General features: G+C 42.5%; 1 protein-coding gene across 23 annotated transcripts in view; it reads left to right on the top strand.

The window, feature by feature from the left end:
- Positions 1–21168, top strand: part of AAK1 (AP2 associated kinase 1) — a 171253-nt gene that overhangs the window by 105317 nt on the left and 44768 nt on the right. For 16 of the 23 annotated variants that reach the window (XM_027966663.2, XM_060412006.1, XM_060412009.1 and 13 more), the window contains exons 7-14: positions 572–653; positions 1152–1284; positions 3878–3981; positions 5646–5725; positions 10066–10220; positions 11650–11954; positions 16272–16532; positions 20761–20993. In XM_027966663.2, coding sequence (XP_027822464.1) covers positions 572–653; positions 1152–1284; positions 3878–3981; positions 5646–5725; positions 10066–10220; positions 11650–11954; positions 16272–16532; positions 20761–20993 — 1353 coding nt within the window. The remainder of the gene's footprint in view (positions 1–571; positions 654–1151; positions 1285–3877; positions 3982–5645; positions 5726–10065; positions 10221–11649; positions 11955–16271; positions 16533–20760; positions 20994–21168) is intronic. The other 7 variants (XM_060412015.1, XM_060412013.1, XM_060412017.1 and 4 more) reach the window with 1 other exon arrangement.

Consider the following 21168-nt stretch of genomic DNA (forward strand, 5'->3'; position numbering starts at 1 on the left):
ACAAATTGCAGGCTTGGTAACACTAACTCTCACTTTGAAGATGAACTTCTACTTCTCTTTTCTTGAGCCAGAAAAGAGAGAAAAGCTGTTCTCTCATCCCTATTCCATCAGCAAAGATCCATCTACCTCCAGGCCCACTTCCTGCCTAGCCAGGGCCCATTTTCTATCCTGAGTGTCCCAGCCAGCGTCACATCTCTGTGTTGAGCTGAGGGGATTACTGTATATTTTAAAAAACAAACCAGCCAAATATAGTGTCAGACAATAAGGATTTATAGGAGACAATTTTGTTATTTAAGGACCCATGGAAAGTTGCTTTTAGGGTTTATTTAAAGCCTTAGTGTCTGCATCCACCTGCTCTTAGAGTGGGAGGATGGCACTCGGAGGGCGTGGTGTGTGCCAAGGACAGCTCTTCCTTCCACCTGCACTAATGTCCTGTACTCTCTACTCCTGAGTGCTCCCAGGGAACTTGACTGTACTAGTAGATATATTCTTTAAAAAGTAATTCTGCTACCCCTGGTTTTCAATTATAGCATTGACATATTTAACAAAAAAATGAATCTCTTGATTGTAGGTACACAACGCTGTCCTATCGCGCACCAGAGATGGTCAACCTGTATAGTGGCAAGGTCATCACGACGAAGGCAGACATTTGGGTAGGTGTCACTAACCTGTCTGCATCTCAGATATCAGTAGTCTTGGCTGTAAACTCCCCAGCCTAATCCAGACAGTGCTGAAGCCAGACTGGCCACTGTACCGCATCCCATTCTACTTACCCCTCAGGGTTATTCTTGCCTCGAGGTGATCAGCCACTGCTTCTTGAAGCCTGTCAAAGACAATGACTTCAGACCTCTGGGAAAGTTATTCAGGTCACCTGCCCATTACTTAGGTGGTCTTCACATGTGTTACTAGTTCTTAAGGGCAGAACCAGCTGAATACTTGTTCTCTTTTGAAGCACAGTTAGGTAATGATGGTAGAAATAATGACAGGTAAATAGTGATGTTGGGTTCTAAATTCAAGTTTCGAATAGGTTAATAATGCCTAGTGTTTAGATCAGCTAGTGAATGTGGATGGTGCCAGTGTCTCTCAGTAATCCCATTTTCAGTTACGGTAAATACACCTCTAGTAGCACTCTGCTTCTCTTACTTTTTCAGGCTCTCGGATGTTTGTTGTATAAATTATGTTACTTCACTTTGCCATTTGGGGAGAGTCAAGTGGCAATTTGTGATGGAAACTTCACAATTCCTGATAACTCTCGATATTCCCAAGACATGCACTGCCTAATTAGTAAGTATTTGAAGGTTCTAGTTCAATATTTTTACTTCTGATCTCTAGAAATGGAATGGAAGATAAAGGGGTTAGATTCCAGGAGTGATCAGTTGGATGGAAAAATAAATCAATTGATAATGGTTGGTTGCTCAAAGATCATGTGATGGTGTTGAGTTAGAGTTGTGAGTCTTTTTGCCACTTGATTTCACACCTGGGCCAGCCACCCAAGCAGAAATCCTTACTGGGCTTTGAGCATTACAGAGCATTGCTCTGTTCTCTTGCAGTCTGTATGAAAGCTCCGGTACCAAAGGAGTCCAGCTGACTCAGATCAAGTGATAAGAAATTCATCTTTGCAAAACTGGAAGCAACTCAAATTAAAATGATGGCAATGCATTGGCTGAAGTGAATTCATAATTGAGACTATATACCTCAGTGGAACTAGTTTTTTCCTCTCATTTAGGTTCATCACTGGATTTCAATAAGAAGCATTTAAACTCAATGTTTTAAAAGATTTTAAGATTCCACACTCTTTTGTATCTTCATAGTAAGCATATGAACTAATAATTTATTAATCAGATGGCAGAGTAAGTAATCTTTACTCAAACCCCTGTACTGGAATGCTGAAGTAACAGATTTTTGTTATATTTTTACTTTGGTCAAGACATTCAGTATCTACATTTTAACAATCACAGACTAAATCCTAAATGGAGATACACTGGAGAAAATAGATGAAGCCAGTGTGAGTGGAGCGTCTGACATTTGTTGAAGGCCTACTTGTACCTCATTTAATTCTTAAAACCCTATATAGTAAATATAATTATCCCTATTATACAAACAAGGAAACAGTACCTCAAAAAGTATACGTATTGTACCCAAGTTAAGATAGTTTTAGCTTCTAAGTGACCACCTCTTCCGTTATACTAGTTTTATCAATTAATCTCTTCTGTTTATTAATGCAAAAGTAGAGGCAGTATTTGAAGAAGTGGAGTACGGTATTTAATGGTTGTTGGATGGTGTTCAGGGGTAAAGTGTTATATCTGTGCTAAAATGGCAGCTTTATAAATGAGCTTGGAAAGAAATATGGAAAAAATGGCCAAATTTGTTGCTAGAGTGGTAGTATTTTTTGATTAAAAAAAATTTTTTTTTTACTTTTGTGCAACAAATTTGTATTAGGAAAAACAACTCTTTATGAATGTGTATAATATGGCATCTTTCCAACACTCTGATCTATTTCTCTTTACAAACTATTGGAAGAGTCCGCTGTCACCCTAACTCATACGTCTAAAGGTACATTTCCGTCTTGCCCCCTGCATTCCCTTTCACGTCCAATGCAAGGTTCCCCTCTTTTCAGTTTCTGTCAGGGGGGTCACCATTCAAGCCTAGATCACTGAAATGTGACCTTTTCTTTGGATCTGGCCAGCAAGAAAAAAAGAGAGTCAGTCATTTCCTAAGTGGTAGCATTAATGCTTTCTTTGAAGTTTCTCCTGTTTTCATGACATTCTCTCTGATCTCATCACTGCCACCATAATACATTCCAACCTTGTCAGCTCATGCGTGTACTGGTAAATTGGCCAGCCTCTCCCTTCCTTCTGTCTGTCCAGCACACCCTCACTATGAGATTAATCTTATAAAATGCCACCCTATCACGTCCCTATTCAGTTAAACCTCATGCTTGCCAGTGGTCCCGCATATTCTGGTTTCCTTCTCCCCACCGTATTTCCCTTTATTCTCTGACGAGGAAACCTCTGCCCTGTCCTCTTGGCTCATCTGTTCCTTACAACAAAGTGTTCTCTTGCCTTCCTCCCAGTCCATTTTTTCTCAGACTGTTTTCTTACCTGGAATTCTTTTTTTCTGTGTTTCCCTTGATGCACTACATTTTTTCCTGCCTTCAAGGACCAGCTCAGCTCCTGCCTCTTCCGCAGAGCCCTTCACCAGGATGCAGCCTCATCAGTCTTTTCTCAACTTAGTGTCCAAACCATTCATTTGATTACTTAAGCAATACATTGCCTTACATTACTATTTGTATGTATATGTGTGTGTGTGTGTGTGTCTTCTCAATATTTTTTTTTCCAGCTTCAGAAAGAGCAGAAGCTTAAAGGACTGGAGACAGACACATGATCTATAGGTCACGGTAAAAGTAGAGATGTGTTGTTATCTTGCAGTTTCTTTTAGATGAGAAACCAGCTAATACCTCCAACAAAAGAATAATAAGTAAACTCTTGAAATTTTGAGTTTAGGTTATAATTATCAAGAACAATCATTTGTCTAGCTGACAGTATGAAAAAAGGAGGCCAGAATTTCCTAGGAACCAGATGATGAATGTGTTAACTTCCACACTGAGAACTTGAGTCCCTGTTGTGCAGTGCCCAGAACTTGAACTTAAAGTATTTTTGTTACAATTCAAAAGTTATTTTCTTGCAGATATTTAAAATTTTAGGAAAGTCAGAGCTTCCCTTTCTGAGAGGGGAGGAAGAGGGCTGATCGCACCCTCTGACTTTTCTGAGAAGTAATTTTAAAACAACAGAATTTTGGTAGTAGAGAAATTATGCCTCTTAGCTAATGCAATAACTCTTCAGGTATCATTAAACAAGTTCATGTATGTTTATCTTAGGGTATATGTTGGAACCAGACCCTGACAAAAGGCCGGATATTTACCAGGTTTCCTACTTCTCATTTAAACTACTCAAGAAAGAATGCCCAATTCCAAATGTACAGGTATGTGAGAGGTATTTTTTAGGGGACGTAAACATGATTGAATTGTCCTTTAGTGTTCCTGGTGTAGTAGTCAGCTGTTTAAAATGAATGTAAGTATTCCTTGCTTTATCTAGTAAGGGGCATTCAAACAAAGCTAACTATGAAGCAGTTGCTATACATAGAATCCAGTTTTCCCGTAGAATTTAATTATAAAACTGAGGCAGTTACACATACATACACCCAAGCACCGTAGGAACGGAGTTAAACACTTTGGGTGAAGATTGACCAGCCTTACCCTGTCAGCAGTCATAGTTGCCCGAGAGTCACTGGCCTCTGTATTTACCTAGAGGAGATTAGGCAGGCCGCTTTCCAAAGGCAAGGAAGGCCCTGGACTTGCCCCTGCGCTTGGTGGAACGTGAGCCTGTTGTCCCTTTTCTCCTGCGTTGTAGTGGAGCTTTCCTGATTTTGCTTCTGCTGCTGCCCAGTCTGTAACACACACGCTTTTCTTCTACCCTCCCCACACGCTTTGCAGCCATCAGAAGGTTTTCTGCTCATAGTCATCCTAAACTCTACACTCAGTTTTCTGAGTACAGTGCTTGCAGGCATGCTTTTGACAGACTTGGTATATTTTTCATGTCATAGTATGATCCAACTTTGTTGAGTATTTTACTAATAGATGCTGTAATAAATAATTTCTGCTTGGGAATTGTCTTGCTAGTTTAGTTTCTCCAGTGATGAACTTCTGATGTCACTACTGGGGTTTGAAGGTGCTGATAAATAACACTTGTCCTTCACTGCCACATTTGGAATCAGATGTGGGAATCATTCAGATGGAGCTCAGTATTTTGGCTTCATCACTAATAAAACTGAGTCAGAGAATGTGGCTTGACCAGTCAGCGTCCCTACCATTAGCTCCGTGTGACTGAGCAGTGTCCCTGATTCCTGAGGGACATGTTCTTTCATAAAGGAGGGGAGGGGAGGGTGGCCAGGCCAGCTCCCTCTTCTCTCCCAGTCTTATCAGTCAAGTAAGCTACTCTTTCTCTTGGGAGAAGAATGTTTGCAGGGTGGGAGAGAAATGAGGAGAAATTTCCTAGCAGAATCACCCTCCCCCACACCTGAAAGCATGAATGAAATGGAGGTGCCTCCTAAAAGCTACTTTCATGACCAGTTTTCCATAGTTCAGGTTTTTTCAGATTAAAACAAGGGATACTGGGCACTAATCTAACACGCTATGATATCTTTTGCTGTCTCACTTTCTCACTCATGATGTTAAATAACGTGGATTAGAATTGCAAGCATTCAGATTGGTAACTTGTTTTAAAAAGTAAGTTTTGGGAAGTGGGCCAAAATAGGAGAAGGGCCTCAAAAGGGACAGACTTACAGGTATAAAATAAGTAAGTCCTGGGGATGTAATGTGTAGCATGTGACTATACTTACTTAATAATACTGTATTGCGTTTGAAGGTTGCCGAGAGAGTAAATCTTAAAAGCTCTCATCACCAGAAAAAAAAATTTTATAATGATAGTTGTTAACTAGACAAAGATTGTGGTGATCATTTTGTGATATTTGCAAATATCAAATCAATGATAATGTATACCTGAAACTAATAGAATGTATGTCAGTTATATCTCAATTTTTTAAAAAAATCTGTGATATCCTTTTAAAATTTTCTTTCAATTCTCTAGAACTCTCCCATTCCTACAAAGCTCCCTGAACCAGTGAAAGCCAGTGAGGCAGCTGCAAAGAAGACCCAGCCAAAGGCCAGGTAAGAGATGCCTGAGTGAGCAAGCACCCGACTCCTCGTTGCTACAGTAGTAGGGGAGGCGCCTAGTGGTTCTTGATTCTTCCGCTGCCAGGGCCAGAGGCTGCACAGAACAGGGAAGGAAGCTCTGTCTCCCCCAGGCAGAAACTGTTCTTTGGGACTGCCAATTGGAATACAATAAAATACAGTGATCTACATCTGAAAGCGAATCAAGAGCCCTGTGGCTGTTCCCTTTGCGTGGGAATAGGTGCAGAGAATTCAGAACAGGACAACGGCAGATCTTAAACATTGCTAGTACAAGACTGTCCTAAACTCATGTCCTGGCCTTTGCATAGCCTGGTCTACCACCTTAATCTCCAGGAATTCTTACTTTCTGTGGCTCCATCCAGCCACAGTGGGGAAGGACAGGTCAAAAGCATTTGAGCTGTGAAGAGCAGAAAGCCTGTGGATCTTAACTAATCCATATTCTAAGAAGCCGGCCAAGAGAAGAGTCAAGAAGCTAAGATTTTATTTGGGGAAATGCCCTGTGAGAGAAAGTAGAGAGGGTGCCAAGGACGCTAGGAGAGCCATCAGAGAGCCTCCTAGCAGTGAGGGAGTGACCCAGAGGTGGGGAGTTGAAGACTGGTTTGAAGTGACCTGGACTGCCTGCCACACAACGTAAGGAAGGTGCATCATTGGGGAATCCTGTCTTGTAGGAATGGGCCTGCCCTAAAATCCCTGTGGCTAGGACATGAAGGCTGAGAGCAGCCTCTGGGAAGCGTGCAGTGGATTTCAGAAGCACTAGTGGATTTCAGCTGCGGGACTTGGTCTTTTACCCTGGTAGTCGGAGGTCTGCAAGGCGCCTGCCATGCCTTCCAAATGGTAGGTTCTCTTGGTGGTCTGGAAAAATGTTTATATCCCACTTTCCTACCACACTTCCATGGCAAGGCACCTTAGCACAAACTGTATCAATAAAGCACCCTATTGGGACTTCCCTGGTGGCTCAGTGGTAAAGAATCAACAGGAGACATGGGTTCGATTCCTAGTCCAGGCAGATCCCACAATCCTTGGAGCAACTAAGCCCATGCACCCACAACTACTGAGCCTGTGCTCTTGGGCCCACGAGCCTCAACTACTGAAGCCCACACGGCCTAGAGCCCATGAACCACAACAAGAGAAGCCAGTGCAATGAGAAGCCCTCGCTCCACTATGAAGAATGGCCCACGCTTGCCGCAGCTAGAGAAAGCCCAAGCAGCAACGAAGACCCAGCACAGCCAAAAATAAATAAAATGATATAAAAACAAAGCACCCTAGGTGGAGATATGTGAATTTTAATAGAATAGTATGTTTTAAACTTCTATGTTTTAAAAAATTCTTGAACATTTATAAAATGCCTGGGGCTATTCCAGATGTGATAGTAAAATAATAAGACTGGTTTTCAACAAACTTAGCTAACTGCTTCTGTGATGTTACTTTGCAGTCTGTTTATATCTTAGTGAGTCTGCCATGTTCACTTTTGGGAGTTGCTTTTGGGGCTGATTTTGGTCTTATGGTAATCTTGTACTCGGCCCAGGTATGGTATGTACAGAGGCTACACAGAGATCCGTTCCCACTAAAGCATAATCATTTGTAAGAATTCTATCACCCGCTGACATTTGAGTAGTACTCTGTTGTGTAAAATGGAGAGCGTAATATCTATAGCATGAGGCAGACATGAACATCGAATCTACCTGTGACTGTCAAACTTTTGTAAACTCCATGATGCCCAAACTGTTGGTTTGTATGACCTCAGTAATGCTGAAAGAATATGCAGATCTTAGAGCCAAGAGATTTGGGTCTAAATTGTCCAATATATAATTTGCTGTGATTTCATTTCCACGATCGTATTCACTCCCTAGTACTGAGAGGTGAGTTTTTCTTTCAGTCTTTATTTTTAAATTAGCCCTATTCATGGAGGCATCATATACACCAGATACCATACTGGGTACTTTACATACGTCAAGTGACCTTCTGCCCTTCAAACAAACCTGTGAGGTTGTTGCTATTCTCACTTTACAAGTGAAGATATGGAAAGTGAGACTTGTACGTCAGTTGCCCAGGTCGTCAGTCAGTATGTGGTTAGTGAAGGACCCACAGCTCCAGCATCCTCACTCTTTCTCCTCCGCACACACAGTGGTTTGCCCAGGATCACACAGACAGGGCAGTGTAGAGCCAGACCTCCTGTCCTCAACACTGTATCTTCGTACAACATATTGAGGTCCATGCAAACTGACATTTTGAGCACTCTTCAGTTTCTGGAATGTTTTTACAGTTGTTGATACATTTGATGTTCACATCTGCCTCGTAATGTAGATATTATTGTCTCCACTGTATTCCTGGAGGAGGAAATATCAGCCCAGTATTCTTGGCTGGAGTATCCCATGGAGAGAGAGACCTGGCAAGCTTCAGTCCATGGGGTCTCAAAGAGTCCAACACAACTGAAGTAACTTAGCACACACACACACTACTGTATACATAAGGGACCCTAGGCCAAGAGGTTCAATGCCAAGCCTCTTATCACAGTTAGTTAGTGGGGAGCTCAGAGACACAGGTTCAATCCCTGGGTCAGGAAGACCCGCTGGAGAAGGAGGTAGCAACCCATTCCAGCATTCTTGCCTGGAAAAGAAAAAAAGGCCCATTGTCAGAGGAGCCTGGTGGGTTGCAAAGAATTGGCGGCTGTGCACAAGCATGAGAGTTCAAGTAGAGCTTTCTCTGACTCCAGATTCCATTGATTCTAAAAATATTGCCCTTAGAAGACCAGTACAGAAGTTCCTGGCGTTTGTTTTTCTGCAGAAGCTTGTTTACCTCCCTCACCCTGGACTTGATCTTTCATACCCCTTTCTCCTCTTTCCCAACACCTACCCCATTTTCCTCCCTGATTCCTTCCCCAGATCATAGCCTCCCCCAGTGTGGTAGCTTTTGTATTACCAGTTCTTCCCCCCAGCATGAGAGCAAGAAGCTAGTGAAAAGCCTCAGGGTCCAGAATGGACCCGTCTTGGAGGTATGTCATGAGGAAGAACCAGCTGCGTGGCTTCCTATTTTGAATTTTATGGAGACTGTACCAGACATATTTTGGAAATATTCATGAAGCTTGTTTATTTTGGCCTTCAACTCGGCTATAACTCCCAGAAGTGTGTTTGCAAAGAACAGTTGCTGTGACCTGAGTAAGGTAGCAGCCAGCTGCCTGGACTGCTCAGAATCAAAGGAAGCTACCACCTGGGTGGCAGCATTATTACAGAGAGCAAACCACACTCTGTACTTATTTGGATTAGGTCTGGCAGTGAGTTCCAGAAAGTGCAAATGACAGTGGCTTATATAAGGTAGTTTTGTTTTTTTTTTCCTCTCTCTCAAGTAAACAACATCTGGAGGCAAGTAGTCCAGGGCTGGTACAGAGTTCTGGTCAACAAAGCCGTCAGGTACCCAGGCTGCTTTAAACTCATCACTACCATCCTTATGGTTATGGCCATGCCTTCATGGACTGATACGGCAGTTGTGGCCATCCCTCTTCCAAGCAGTAGGATCAGGGAATAGCCAAAGAAGAGCGACAAAGAGCATGCACGGAGTTTCTTAAAGTTTCCAGAAACTGCTCCATAACAATCTGTATATATCCCATTAGGGATATAAACAGAACTTAGATACATGGCCATACCTGATTACATGTGAGACTGGGCAATGAGATTTTTACTATGGGTGACCCTATGCCCAGCTAAAAATTGTTACTACTATGAAAAAAAGCAGTATGTGTACTGAAAGAAATGGAGTTCCTGTCAGACTCCCCACACCCTGTATCTTGAGTTACTTACTTGTTCCTTTTAATTGCCTTATTGGATTAACTCAGTTGATGCTTTTTATTATCAAGAGACCATTTTGACAGCTAATGCTAATCAATTTTGAGTTCCTCTGCATCTGAAAACCACCTACTTTAAACCCCTTTTTGCATTATCACCAAAGTATATTCTAGGAACTTCTAGTTAACTATTAGGCAAAATGGTCCCAAGATCAAAAATGCTTGAGAAACACTGTGTTCTATATAACGGTCTCTTTGAGGTTTTCTGTGCACATTCACACATAAATGTTCTGCTAGTGAGAAATCTGCTTGGTGTATTTTGATCAGTATATTAAAACTTATTTGCCCGCTTTTTTTTTTCCACAACACATAGTAACTCATAACATCCTGTGAAATATCCTTTGGGAAATATCCTGGGTGGTTTCGGTAAATGTGGAGATGAAAGCTAATCCATTATGTACTCCATCTACCCCTTCTCCATTTTCCCATACTTTAACCAGAATCTTCTTTGTTTTTTTCCCCTCCTTTTTCTTTCTAGACTGACAGATCCCATTCCCACTACAGAGACGTCAATTGCACCCCGCCAGAGGCCTAAAGCTGGGCAGACTCAGCCCAACCCAGGAATCCTCCCCATCCAACCAGCCCTGACCCCTCGGAAGAGGGCCACAGTTCAGCCCCCACCTCAAGCCGCAGGTCAGTAACAAGATTGTTTGAAACGTGGTACACCTCTCTGTTATCCTGGACAGTAGAGAAGTCTTGGGAAACCTGGTTTTTCCTGGAATGAAATCTAGAGGCACATAAAGAATAATGGTTTTCCTTGGGACTTCCCTGGTGGCTTAGACTGTAAAGAATCTGCCTGCAATATGGGAGACCTGGGTTTGATCCCTGATTTGGGACGATCCCCTGGAGAAGGGAATGGCTACCCACTCCAATATTCTTGCCTGAAGAATTCAATGGACAGAGGACCCTGGAGGGCTATAGTCCGTGCGATCGCAAAGAGCTGGACACGACTGATCAACTAACACTTTTCACTTTTACACTTTAGGACTTTCCTGGTGGTCCACTGGTTAAGACTCCACCTTCCAATGTAGGGAGTGTTGGTTTGACTCTTGGCCAGGGAGCTAAGATTCTATATGCCTTGCAGCCAAAAATCCAAAACATAAAACAGTAAAAATATTATAACAAATTCAATAAAGACTTTAAAAATAGTTCACATCAAAAAATAATTAAAAAAAAAAAAGGAATAAAGGTTTTCGTTGAGGAACAAGAGGTGAGCTGCCATTGAAATTGTACATTAAGTGACCAGCAAAAGAGAAGGCTCTCACTGAGTTCTACAGTGGATCTCCAAGGCCACTGAAGCCTGTTATCTCTACTTTTTCTAGTCTTGGCCCTGATTTTATGGGATTGAGCCATCTTACATCTCCTGTATTGGCAGGTGGGTTCTTTACTACTAGCACCACCTGGGAAGCCCGTGGTCCATTCATCCCATACCTACCTCTCTATTTCATGTACTTCATATTTTTTAAAAAAACACACATTTTTTTTTTGACACAGACGAATTATTTCTTTAATGGCACCTCTTCATGTTTTGACATTCTGTTTCTAATGAGCTGACTGAGTTTATTTTTGTGAAGAGGATTGATCCAAATTATAAGTAACTGAACACAGCCATCACTCTCCAGAAAGCTGCTTTTGATGAATTTGGTGGCCGTTTACTAACAATCAGACATCCAGACTGGGGTTGTAAAACATACATGTAAACCAGCAAAGAATGCTTTTGTCCTGCAGCAGGCTGACAAAGATTGTGTTTATGTATGGTAACATCAAAGGCCAGTTGAGTATGTAGATTTTCGGGGTGCTGACTAAAGGAGTGATTAACTAAATGGGACGGCGAATAGGGAGGACTTTCGGGAGACAGGTCTTGAACCCTGTTAATGAACCATGTTTTGATAAATATGAAGCACGTGGTTTGGCAAGAAGAAGAAAGAGACTTCCAGGTGCAAGAACAGTGAGGAGCCCATGGGTCTTGGGATTATCTGTCCACGGATCACCTCCTCTTTATTGCTTTGGCAAGAGTTTCGAACAGTTTTGAGCCCTTATATGGAGTTTATTCTCTTTGCAGGATCCAGCAATCAGCCTGGTCTTTTAGCCAGTGTTCCTCAACCAAAAACGCAGCCCCCACCCAGTCAACCGCTACCACAGTCTCAGCCCAAGCAGCCTCAGGCTCCTCCCACCTCACAGCAGCCGCCTTCCACACCAGCCCAGGCTCTGCCCACCCAGGCCCAGGCCACACCCCAGCACCAGCAGCAACTCTTCCTCAAGCAGCAGCAGCAGCAGCAGCAGCAGCAGCAGCAGACAGCGCCATCTGCACAGCAGCCAGTGGGCACGTTCTACCAGCAGCCGCAGCAGCAGGCCCAGGCTCCGCAGGTAAGGTGGTAAATCTGACCCACACTTTGATCTGTGACAAGGTCCACTAGGTGCAATGAGAAGCCCTGGGAAGACAGAGCCGTGACACACAGTTGTCACACACAGGTAGACACTGAAGCCTGATACAGTGGAGCCCTCACCGCATCGCTCACACCTCTCCCCCTCTCCTTCTCAGGCCATGGGGAATTCTGCACCTCATTGAGGAGCCTCAGCAAGAGGGCTGGTTTTTCAGGACTCTCTTTTGATTCTTGTTTCCTGATGTGACACCATTCTCAAACTGAACCAAAAAACCAGCTATATCTTGACATCCAGTGGTGTTTAATTCGTTCTGATGTGTCTTAATTTAAATTGTATATTTTTTCATGTTTTTTAATGATATATTTTTATGTCCCCTTTTATCCATAGGTGCCTTTCTCCTCTTTTTTTTTTCTTTCTTTGCCACTTTTTTTTTTTTTTTTAAGAACCTGGGTCATTTGTCCTGTGGAATTTCCCACATCCTGAATTTGATGGATAGCATCCCCATGATGCTGTTTAATATGTCCCACCACTGCCTGTGTAAACTGGTAATTTCTTGAGGCCTCTCAATATTTGCTTCAGGATGATAGTTCTTTATTCTTCTGGTTACATCACATCAGGAGACGTACAGTAGTCTCACCTTACTTGCGGGGGATATGTTCCAAGACCTGCCTAAAACCATAGCTAGTACCAGCCTGATATATAATGTTTTTTCCTATACATGCATACCTATGACAATGTTTAATTTATAAATTAGGCACATTAAGAGATTAACATAATAGCTAATAATAAAATATAGCAATTATACTGTAATAAAAAGTATGTGAATGTAGTCTCTCTCAAAATACTCTTGCAGTGTAAATTGTCTACTTGATGAGGTGAAGTAAGGTGAATGACATGGACTTTATGACATAACTTTAGGCTACTATTGATCTTCTAACCATGGGTTGGAAGGAGGATCATATGCTTCAGGGGATCCTGGATCATGGAGCCATGCTGATGGTTGGGTGTCTGGAGCAGATGATGCCAATGGTTGGAGATCCCAGGCAGGTGCAAGGGATAGTGCAAGGTTTCATCAAGCTGTCCAGAACAGCATGCAATTTAAAACCTACGGATTGCTTATTTCTGGAATTTTCCATTTAATATTTTCATATCGCTGATCACCATGGGTAACTGAAACTGTGGAAAGCAAAATTGCAGATAAAGTTTGGTCGTCCTCTATTTTATTAATATTAAGATCAATCAGTGTATTTGGTGTTGTCTTGTGTGATCCAGTCACTTAATATTCGCCTTCAGTTTGTTTCCTGAGTCCCTTAATTCCTTAGAGGTTATAATGTGCTAATACTCTAGCATTTTGTCTTCATTTAGGGGATGAAATTTTTCTGTGAAGAACTTTTTCATCAAGTATTTGCTTATCCTGAGGTACTGTTTGTACAGAAAAGGCAGAAAAAAATGCATGACTCTTTCCCTGTGTTTACCAGTTTTCAGAATAATGAGTTTGTTCCTAGTACCATCCAAAGGTGAACAATGAAGATTTTGTTTTGCTCTTAGTATCAGTATGAATTCATGCATCTTAATATTGGGTTGGCCAAAAAGTTCATTCATATTTTTCTGTAGGGTGTTACAGAAAAACCCAAATGAACTTTTTGGCCAACCCAATATATTTGATATGTTTCTGTACATTACTGTTAAAAAATTTGTTCCAAAAAAAAAAAATTTTTGTTCTAACTGTCCCAGGTTTGGCCAGTGAAAGTCTCTTCAAATTGGCTCCTGGGTCCTTTGGCTCTGACTCCAGTAAGCTTTAATGTGCCTTTATTATTTGATTTAACAGGCTGTTCCAGAATCATTCTACCCTTGACCTGGAATCAGCCATTTCTCTAAAGAGCTGTTTCCCTTTCATGGAAATGGTATTTAGAGACCACAGTCTTGCTGCTAGGGAGTTGTTGTTGTTCAGTCACTAAGTCATGTCCGATTCTTTGCAACCCCGTGGACTGCAGCATGCCACACTTCCCTGTTCTTCACTATCTCCCAGAATTTGCTCAAACTCATGTCTGTTGAGTCGGTGATGCTATCTAACCATCTTATCCTCTGTCATGCCCTTCTCCGTTTGCCTTCAATCTTTCCCAGCATTAGGGTCTTTTACAATGAGTCAGCTCTTCACATAAGGTGGACAAAATATTAGAGCTTCAGCCTCAGCATCAGTCCCTCCAATGAATATTCAGGGTTGATTTCCTTTAGGATTGACTGGTTTGATCTCCTTGCAGTTCAAATGACTCTCAAGAATCTTCTCCAGCACCACGGTTTGAAAGCATCAATTCTTCAGCACTCAACTTTCTTTATGGTCCAACTCTCTCATCCATACATGACTTCAGGAAAGACCGTAGGTTTGACTATATAGATCTTTGTCAGCAAAGGGTCTCTGCTTTTTAATACACTGTCTAGGTTTGACATAGCTTTTCTTCTAAGGAACAAACGTCTATTAATTTCATGGCTGTAGTCACCATCGGCATTGATTTTGGAGCCCAAGAAAATAAAATCTGTCACTGCTTCCACTTTTTTCCCAGCAATTTCCCTTGCTAGGGATATCCACTTGCTAATAGGTTGGTTATTAATTTTAGACCTTTTCAGTGAACAGTTAGGGCATGTATTTGGTTTTTTTCTTAATAAAATGTATATCATGAATTCAGATTTATGTTTCTAAAGCAGATTTGTAATTACAGGATTTTTAACTTCTTGGCTTTTATATTTGTATTTGTCTCATCTGGAAATCTTGATTCCTAACAACATTAACATAATTCTTAATTGATTTATATTTTTAAGATGATACCAATATGATAACTGAAAACTATTTAATATTTCTTAACTGTTTTATTTTCTAGGAGCTTGGCTGTTAATGGGATATACAAGTTTATTTGCTTTGTTTTGCTTTTTAGTTGTTGCTCTGTAATTTTGGTTTAATTTTGTTTTGTGAGAATTTAAAACATTTGCATAGTTTCAAAGTTCAATCTGCAGTATTCTGTTCCTTCCGTCCCACATATAGAGGCATCTTGTCATTTCTCTTTACAACTTGAGAGTGTTCCTAAGGCTATCTAATGTAGTTTATCCAGTCACTCCCTGTTGACAGACATTTGGTTGTTTCTAGCATTTTGCTGTTGTAAGCAAGCAGCTATTTATTGACATCTACCTTTTTTGCTAACTCTTTTAACTTTGCCCTAGTAGACAGACAGTATATCTTCCCAGTTAATTTTATAACTAACAATAATTGGGATTTCAAAACTAAGATGCTGATTTTTGTGCATCAGTAGGCCATTGTTTAGCTGTGTTTTTGTGTCTGACACACAGTCCTTAGCAGTGGGGAGTAGAGAAGCATTCCTATCCTTAGGAAGTTTACAAAAGAATATAACTTGAAACCATGCTGCCAGTATGAGACAAAATATCATTAAGTAGTAGAGTATACGTAGAGAAGGCAACGGCATCCCACTCCAGTACTCTTGCTTGGAAAATCCCATGGATGGAGGAACCTGGTAGGCTGCAGTCCATGGGGTCGCTAAGGGTCAGACACGACTGAGCGACTTTACTTTCCCTTTTCACTTTCGTGCATTGGAGAAGGAAATGGAAACCCACTCCAGTGTTCTTACCTGGAGAATCCCAGGGACAGGGGAGCCTGGTGGGCTGCCGTCTATGTGGTCGCACAGAGTTGGACACGACTGAAGTGACTTAGCAGTAGCAGTAGAGTATACTGAGTGTTCTGAATGTTTAAAGGTGGAATTTAATGAAGAGAGCTATTTGGAAATAATTTTCAGAAAGGCTTGAGAGGACTTACTAGCTGGGCTGACATTTAGGTTATTCTCTTCAGTGTCATCATTGCTTTGTCCAGTTCATGTAGGGAAGAATTTTAATCCTGGCTATTTCCAAATCCCTTTATAAGAGGGATAACTTCTGTGACCGTGAGTTCATTTGTAAGCTTCTGTTACACTGCAGCATGTGGAGTCACAAGATGTAAGTCAGATGGATGCCCTCAGGCCAGGCACAGAAACCCCTTGGAAGCCAGTCTGCAGTGCAGGAGGCAGATAGTGCAGTGGCGGGAGCCTGGCAGTGTAAGGTGCTGCTGTGTTTAAGCGCAGTGCCCTGCCGTTCCCCTCATGAGTTTTCCGGCCAAGCCAAAAGACGCCTGCCTACCCTTGCCTTTGCCTCCAGTGCTGGTCTCAGTTGTTATTGAGGCATTTTCATCCTTTGTGCAGTATGATTCTGAAACAGGCTTTTACTCACCTCCTCCTTCCTGGCCCCCTTCCCCTTACTCAGTTTCAGGCAGTACACCCAGCAGCCCAGCAACCAGTGATCGCTCAGTTCCCTGTGGTATCTCAAGGAAGCTCTCAACAGCAGCTGATACAAAACTTCTACCAGCAGCAGCAGCAGCAACAGCAGCTGGCCACAGCCCTGCATCAACAACAGCTGCTGACTCAGCAGGCTGCCTTGCAGCAGAAGACGACAGTGGCGGCTGTACCGCAGCCCCAAGCACAGCCGGCCACAGCAGCCTCGCCAGCCCCTGCCCAGGAGCCAGCGGTGAGAGTCAGCCAGAAGAGGAGCCCACAGTGAGGGCTGGGGAAAGGGTGGGCAAGAGGCGGCAGCAGCTGGTGAGGGAGCTGCTGGACCAAGGCTTGGCTGTTCCCCACCCTGGTGGTTAAAATATTGGATCTTTTCCCAGGGTATCCAAGAAAAGGATGAAGTATTCTATAGAAGCTTAAGGTTTTAGAAAAATGATTCTAAGTTGCTGATGGACAAGTGAACTTGTTTATAGGACATAAATAAACTCACAGACATGGAAAACAAACTTATGGTTATCAAAGGGGAAAGGAGGCGAGAGGGATAAATTAGGAATGTGGGATTAATAGAAGACAAACTTTCTCCTTTCTCACCCTAATATTAGGCCAATGGGAAGAGCTGTCCTTTGTGTCCTTTGTGTCTACTGGTGCCAGGGTCGAGCAGTCAGAGACCAAAGTAGAATTAGAGTGACTCCCTTTCCTGTCTTCAGAGGGCAGTGTGACCACTGGGGCCTTGCCAGTCTCGGAAGGTTCATGTGGGCCCCACCTTTACCCTGAGTTCTGACCGAGTTGTGCTTATTCTTTGTCTTGAATGACATTACTGGCCACTTCATATAAGTATGCAGTACCTTCAAGAGCCTGCTTGCTGAGACCATTTGCTGTGGCCTGATGCCCCTCTGGGCACCAGAGCATCTGACTATTATTTGAGCCATCTTGTCAGTTTCGAAATTGGGCATGTTCACTTCTAGATGTTGGTTGAGTTTAGAATCAGGACCTCTACACGCTCTTCTGATTCACCTCCACGGGTATATCCTCAGGCACATTTGGCTTTTAATGAGTGCTCTTAATTCTGTGCTCACAGAGTGACAGAAATAGAAAACTTTATAGTGATGGAAAAGGCCATTTTACATCCCCAGTTGATAGAGTATCACAGCTATTATCATTCTCGGGCAAGTCCAACCAACAGAGGAATAAGGAAAAGTAAGAAACTGTCTTTCTAAGGATTGATTTCTAATCGAGTTTTGTCACTGATATCAAACCAGAAAACCTACACCCCTGCAAAAGTAAGCAGCGCCCTAAATAGATTGTCTTCTCTGAGTCTCAGCTAAATGCGTGCTCAGTGTCTTTACACCTTCATTTCTGAAATAGCTCAATCTTCCTGCGGGCGTGTGGTAGACAACCATTCTCTGTATTTTTAACAAGTAACAGAGTTCCTTTGCTAATGGAAAAAGAGTTTTTAAAAAGTTATCGTATCATGTAGCTGAGATTTTGTCTCATCCGGTCCTCCTCTAACGGAATTGGAAACTGAGGCCCAGGCTAGAATCACCCGAGATACACAGACTGACAGCAGCAGAGATGGGGCAAGAATCGAAGAATCCTGATCTATGTTCGAGGGTAACAGCAGTGCTCATGCAGCGTCATGACAGAGCTGCCACTGACTATACACTTCTCACAGGAGCCCTCTCTGCTGACCCTGGCCAAAATATCTGCTTTCCTGGGAATGAACTATGATCCTTCTTCATGTTCTTTGAATGAAAAAATACTTGAGCACTTTGTTCAGGGGTAGTTGGTTAAGAATACGGAAAGGGGACAAGAGCAGAATGGGCTTCAGCCAGGTGCCAGAGAGTTTCCCGGCCTTGACCCTTCCCTTCCTCCCATGACTTCATAGGACTTACCTATAGAGGCAAGTGAGTGAATGTAATCCCAGCCCTTTCACAGCAGGGATGTGGCCGTATCCCACAGGGGTTTACTGCAGTCTTAATGATCAACACAGGCATGGAAGCAGCATTCCTCATTCCAACGACCTAACTATGCAGTCATTAAAAGTCACGGTTATAAAAGTCTGTACAACAGTATGGAAATGTTCATGGGGTGATGCTAAAGGAGAGATGAAATTACAGGAAGAGTATGCCCTTGAAATAGACATAAATATAAGATACCAAATAAAAGATAAGAACAATTGTACTAGAGTAGTGGAGAGGAAGTTGAGGTGGTTTTTCTCCCCTTGTCTATATTCTTATATTTCTTGATGTGATTATACTTCTTTCATAGTTACGTATTTTGCTTTTTAAAAAATCTTTGGCAAGATAGACATCTTGAGTCTACCTTGCTTCTCTCCCCCTGTGTTATGTGTCTCCCTCCTCCTCCTTCATAATCTCATTTTTGGATGAGGAAGCATCATTGTGCAAAAAAGAGAGTCCTGAGTTATAGACATGGATTCTGCCCTCAATTGACCCTGTGACCTTGAGCAAACACTTAACCTCAGGGGGCTTTGGTCTTATCATCTCTAAAACAAGGGAGTTGGAATCCATGCTGTCTTAAGATTCCTCTTGAGTCTTCAGTTTGAGATTCTGATTGGAAATAAAACTGCTCGATAAGGCTGTTGTGGGATGGGTGGCAGCCACTTTGAATTGGTAGCTGTGATAGGATAAGGTGTCATGACAGAACCACGTGTTCTCCAGTGTGTGCATACAGATAATAGGCGAGAAGAAAGGAAAATGTTCTCTCAGTATTTTGGACTCTTCAAAATAAAGGGCCTCAACAGTTAAGTACCCTTTTCAGAGTAATGAATGTCCTAAACTCCAAGAAATAAGCAAGTCTAATTCTGTCTTTAAATCCCTTCTCGTCCCTGCGGGAACTGGCTTTAGTTAGGTTGGCTGTTGCTTCCTGGAGCCCTGAGGAAGTTGTGGAGCTGGAGCTCTGGGCTGCTTCACAGAGCACTTTGCTTCTCCCTCAAAGATGCTGTCAGCTGCTTTACCCTCTGACCTTAATTTGATCAACATTAGAACCTTATATTATTTCATTCATTCAGTTGGCAAGTGGTTGTGTACTCTTTAACATGCACATAGCTTGCCTCAGTAAAATTAAAGCCTGAGTCAGTATAAGGACAGAAACCCCCAGGCTATCAGCATCCTGACCCAAGTAGCTGGACACTAGTTTCTGGAATCTCTCCCAGGGCCAACCTTTGAAGACATAGAATGTAGTAGCTGACCTGCAGCATGGAGGGACAGCTCCAATCTGAGATGAGAGACTGGAGGGAAGGGATAGTTCAGCCCCTGAGGCATTGAATAGTCTTAAATTCCTTTATCTGTGGATTAACAGGAAGAAAAGGATTAGGTGTTCCTCAGACTTCCCTGGTGGCTCAGACGGTAAAGCCTACAATGTGGGAGACCTGAGTTCGATCCCTGGGTCGGGAAGATCCTCTGGAGAAGGAAATGGCGACCCACTCCAGTGTTCTTGCCTGGAAAATCCCATGGACAGAGGAGCCTGGTAGACTACAGTCCATGGGGTTGCAAAGAGTTGGACTCGACTGAGCGACTAAACTAATCTTAACCTTTTTAATTTGATCATTTTCCTTGACATGGAACTTTGTAGATCATGGCTTATGCTTAAAAACTCGCCACATGGGAACAAGGATGTTCCCTCTAGTTTGTTTTTCTGTGGTGACAGTGCATCCTGCCTTCCTTCTTAAAAAGGCCCATGTCTCATATTATTAGGTCAGTCATCATCAAGGGCTTTAAAATTTTTTTCTTATTGTATCCTCTACCTTGTTCTTTGGTGCTGTTTCCAAAATGAAGGTTGTAACAGATTAATCCAACTGCCCCCATGCTTATATTTTCTCAGAGGTCACTGCAGAAACAGAATCCTGTAAGACCCATCCTATCAATGAAACAGAGTGTTAACAGCAAAAGCAAAAAAGAACTGCCATTTCTTAATCACAGTGAAATTCTGTCTCACTTATTTCTAACTAGTAGTCTGTGTTCTGTCAGAAAGTCAGGGATCTCTTAGCAGAACTCATTCAGATCAAACGTGTTTTAGCTGGAGGTGAGCCTTTGTTGGCTTGTGACTCTGGTAGTGGAATGCTTGAAGCCTACCCTTTGGAGGCATTCTGAACAAATTTTGAAAGCAGAAAGTTGTCCTTTAGGAAACTTTCTAGATCTTTAGACCTAGGAATGACTTCTGCAGTCTTTGGGTCAACCTGCGTATGGTTACCTCGTTTATTATTGCTGATGAAGACTGAAATGTATATATAAGCACTGGGTAAGTACTCTGTTGGTATCAGGTTCAAGGCTGCGTCTCAGACTGTCAAGGAAGCCTAGACAATCTGGGTGTTACTGAGACTGTGCCATTTGAGCCATATGTTAGCTCTCACATGGCATTTTTTTTGGTTATACTTGTCTGCTTGCTTGTTTTTCCTTGCCTCCCCCACCCCTCCCCCCTTTCTTGAACACTTTCATCTCTCTTCCTAGCAGATTCAGGCCCCAGTAAGACAACAGCCGAAGGTTCAGACAACCCCACCTCCTACCATCCAGGGGCAGAAACTTGGATCTCTCACTCCTCCATCATCCCCCAAGGCCCAGCGTGCTGGGCACAGGCGAATTCTCAGCGATGTGACCCACAGCGCAGTCTTTGGGGTCCCTGCCAGCAAATCAACCCAGCTGCTCCAAGCAGCTGCAGCTGAGGCCAGTCTCAATAAGTCCAAGTATGTATTGCTTCTGTGGGCAAGGGCTGCTGGGGGGCCATTGCTGTATAATTTTTGCTATGTACATAATTGTGTATAGCTGTATGTATAGGGGTGCGTGTCTGGGTTTAATAAGAAACTGAATTTTCCTGTAGTGCATAGATCAGACTGATCTTAAAAAATAATTTTTTACTTG

Source organism: Ovis aries, chromosome 3 (genome assembly GCF_016772045.2).
Source record: "Ovis aries strain OAR_USU_Benz2616 breed Rambouillet chromosome 3, ARS-UI_Ramb_v3.0, whole genome shotgun sequence".
NCBI lineage: Eukaryota > Metazoa > Chordata > Mammalia > Artiodactyla > Bovidae > Ovis > Ovis aries.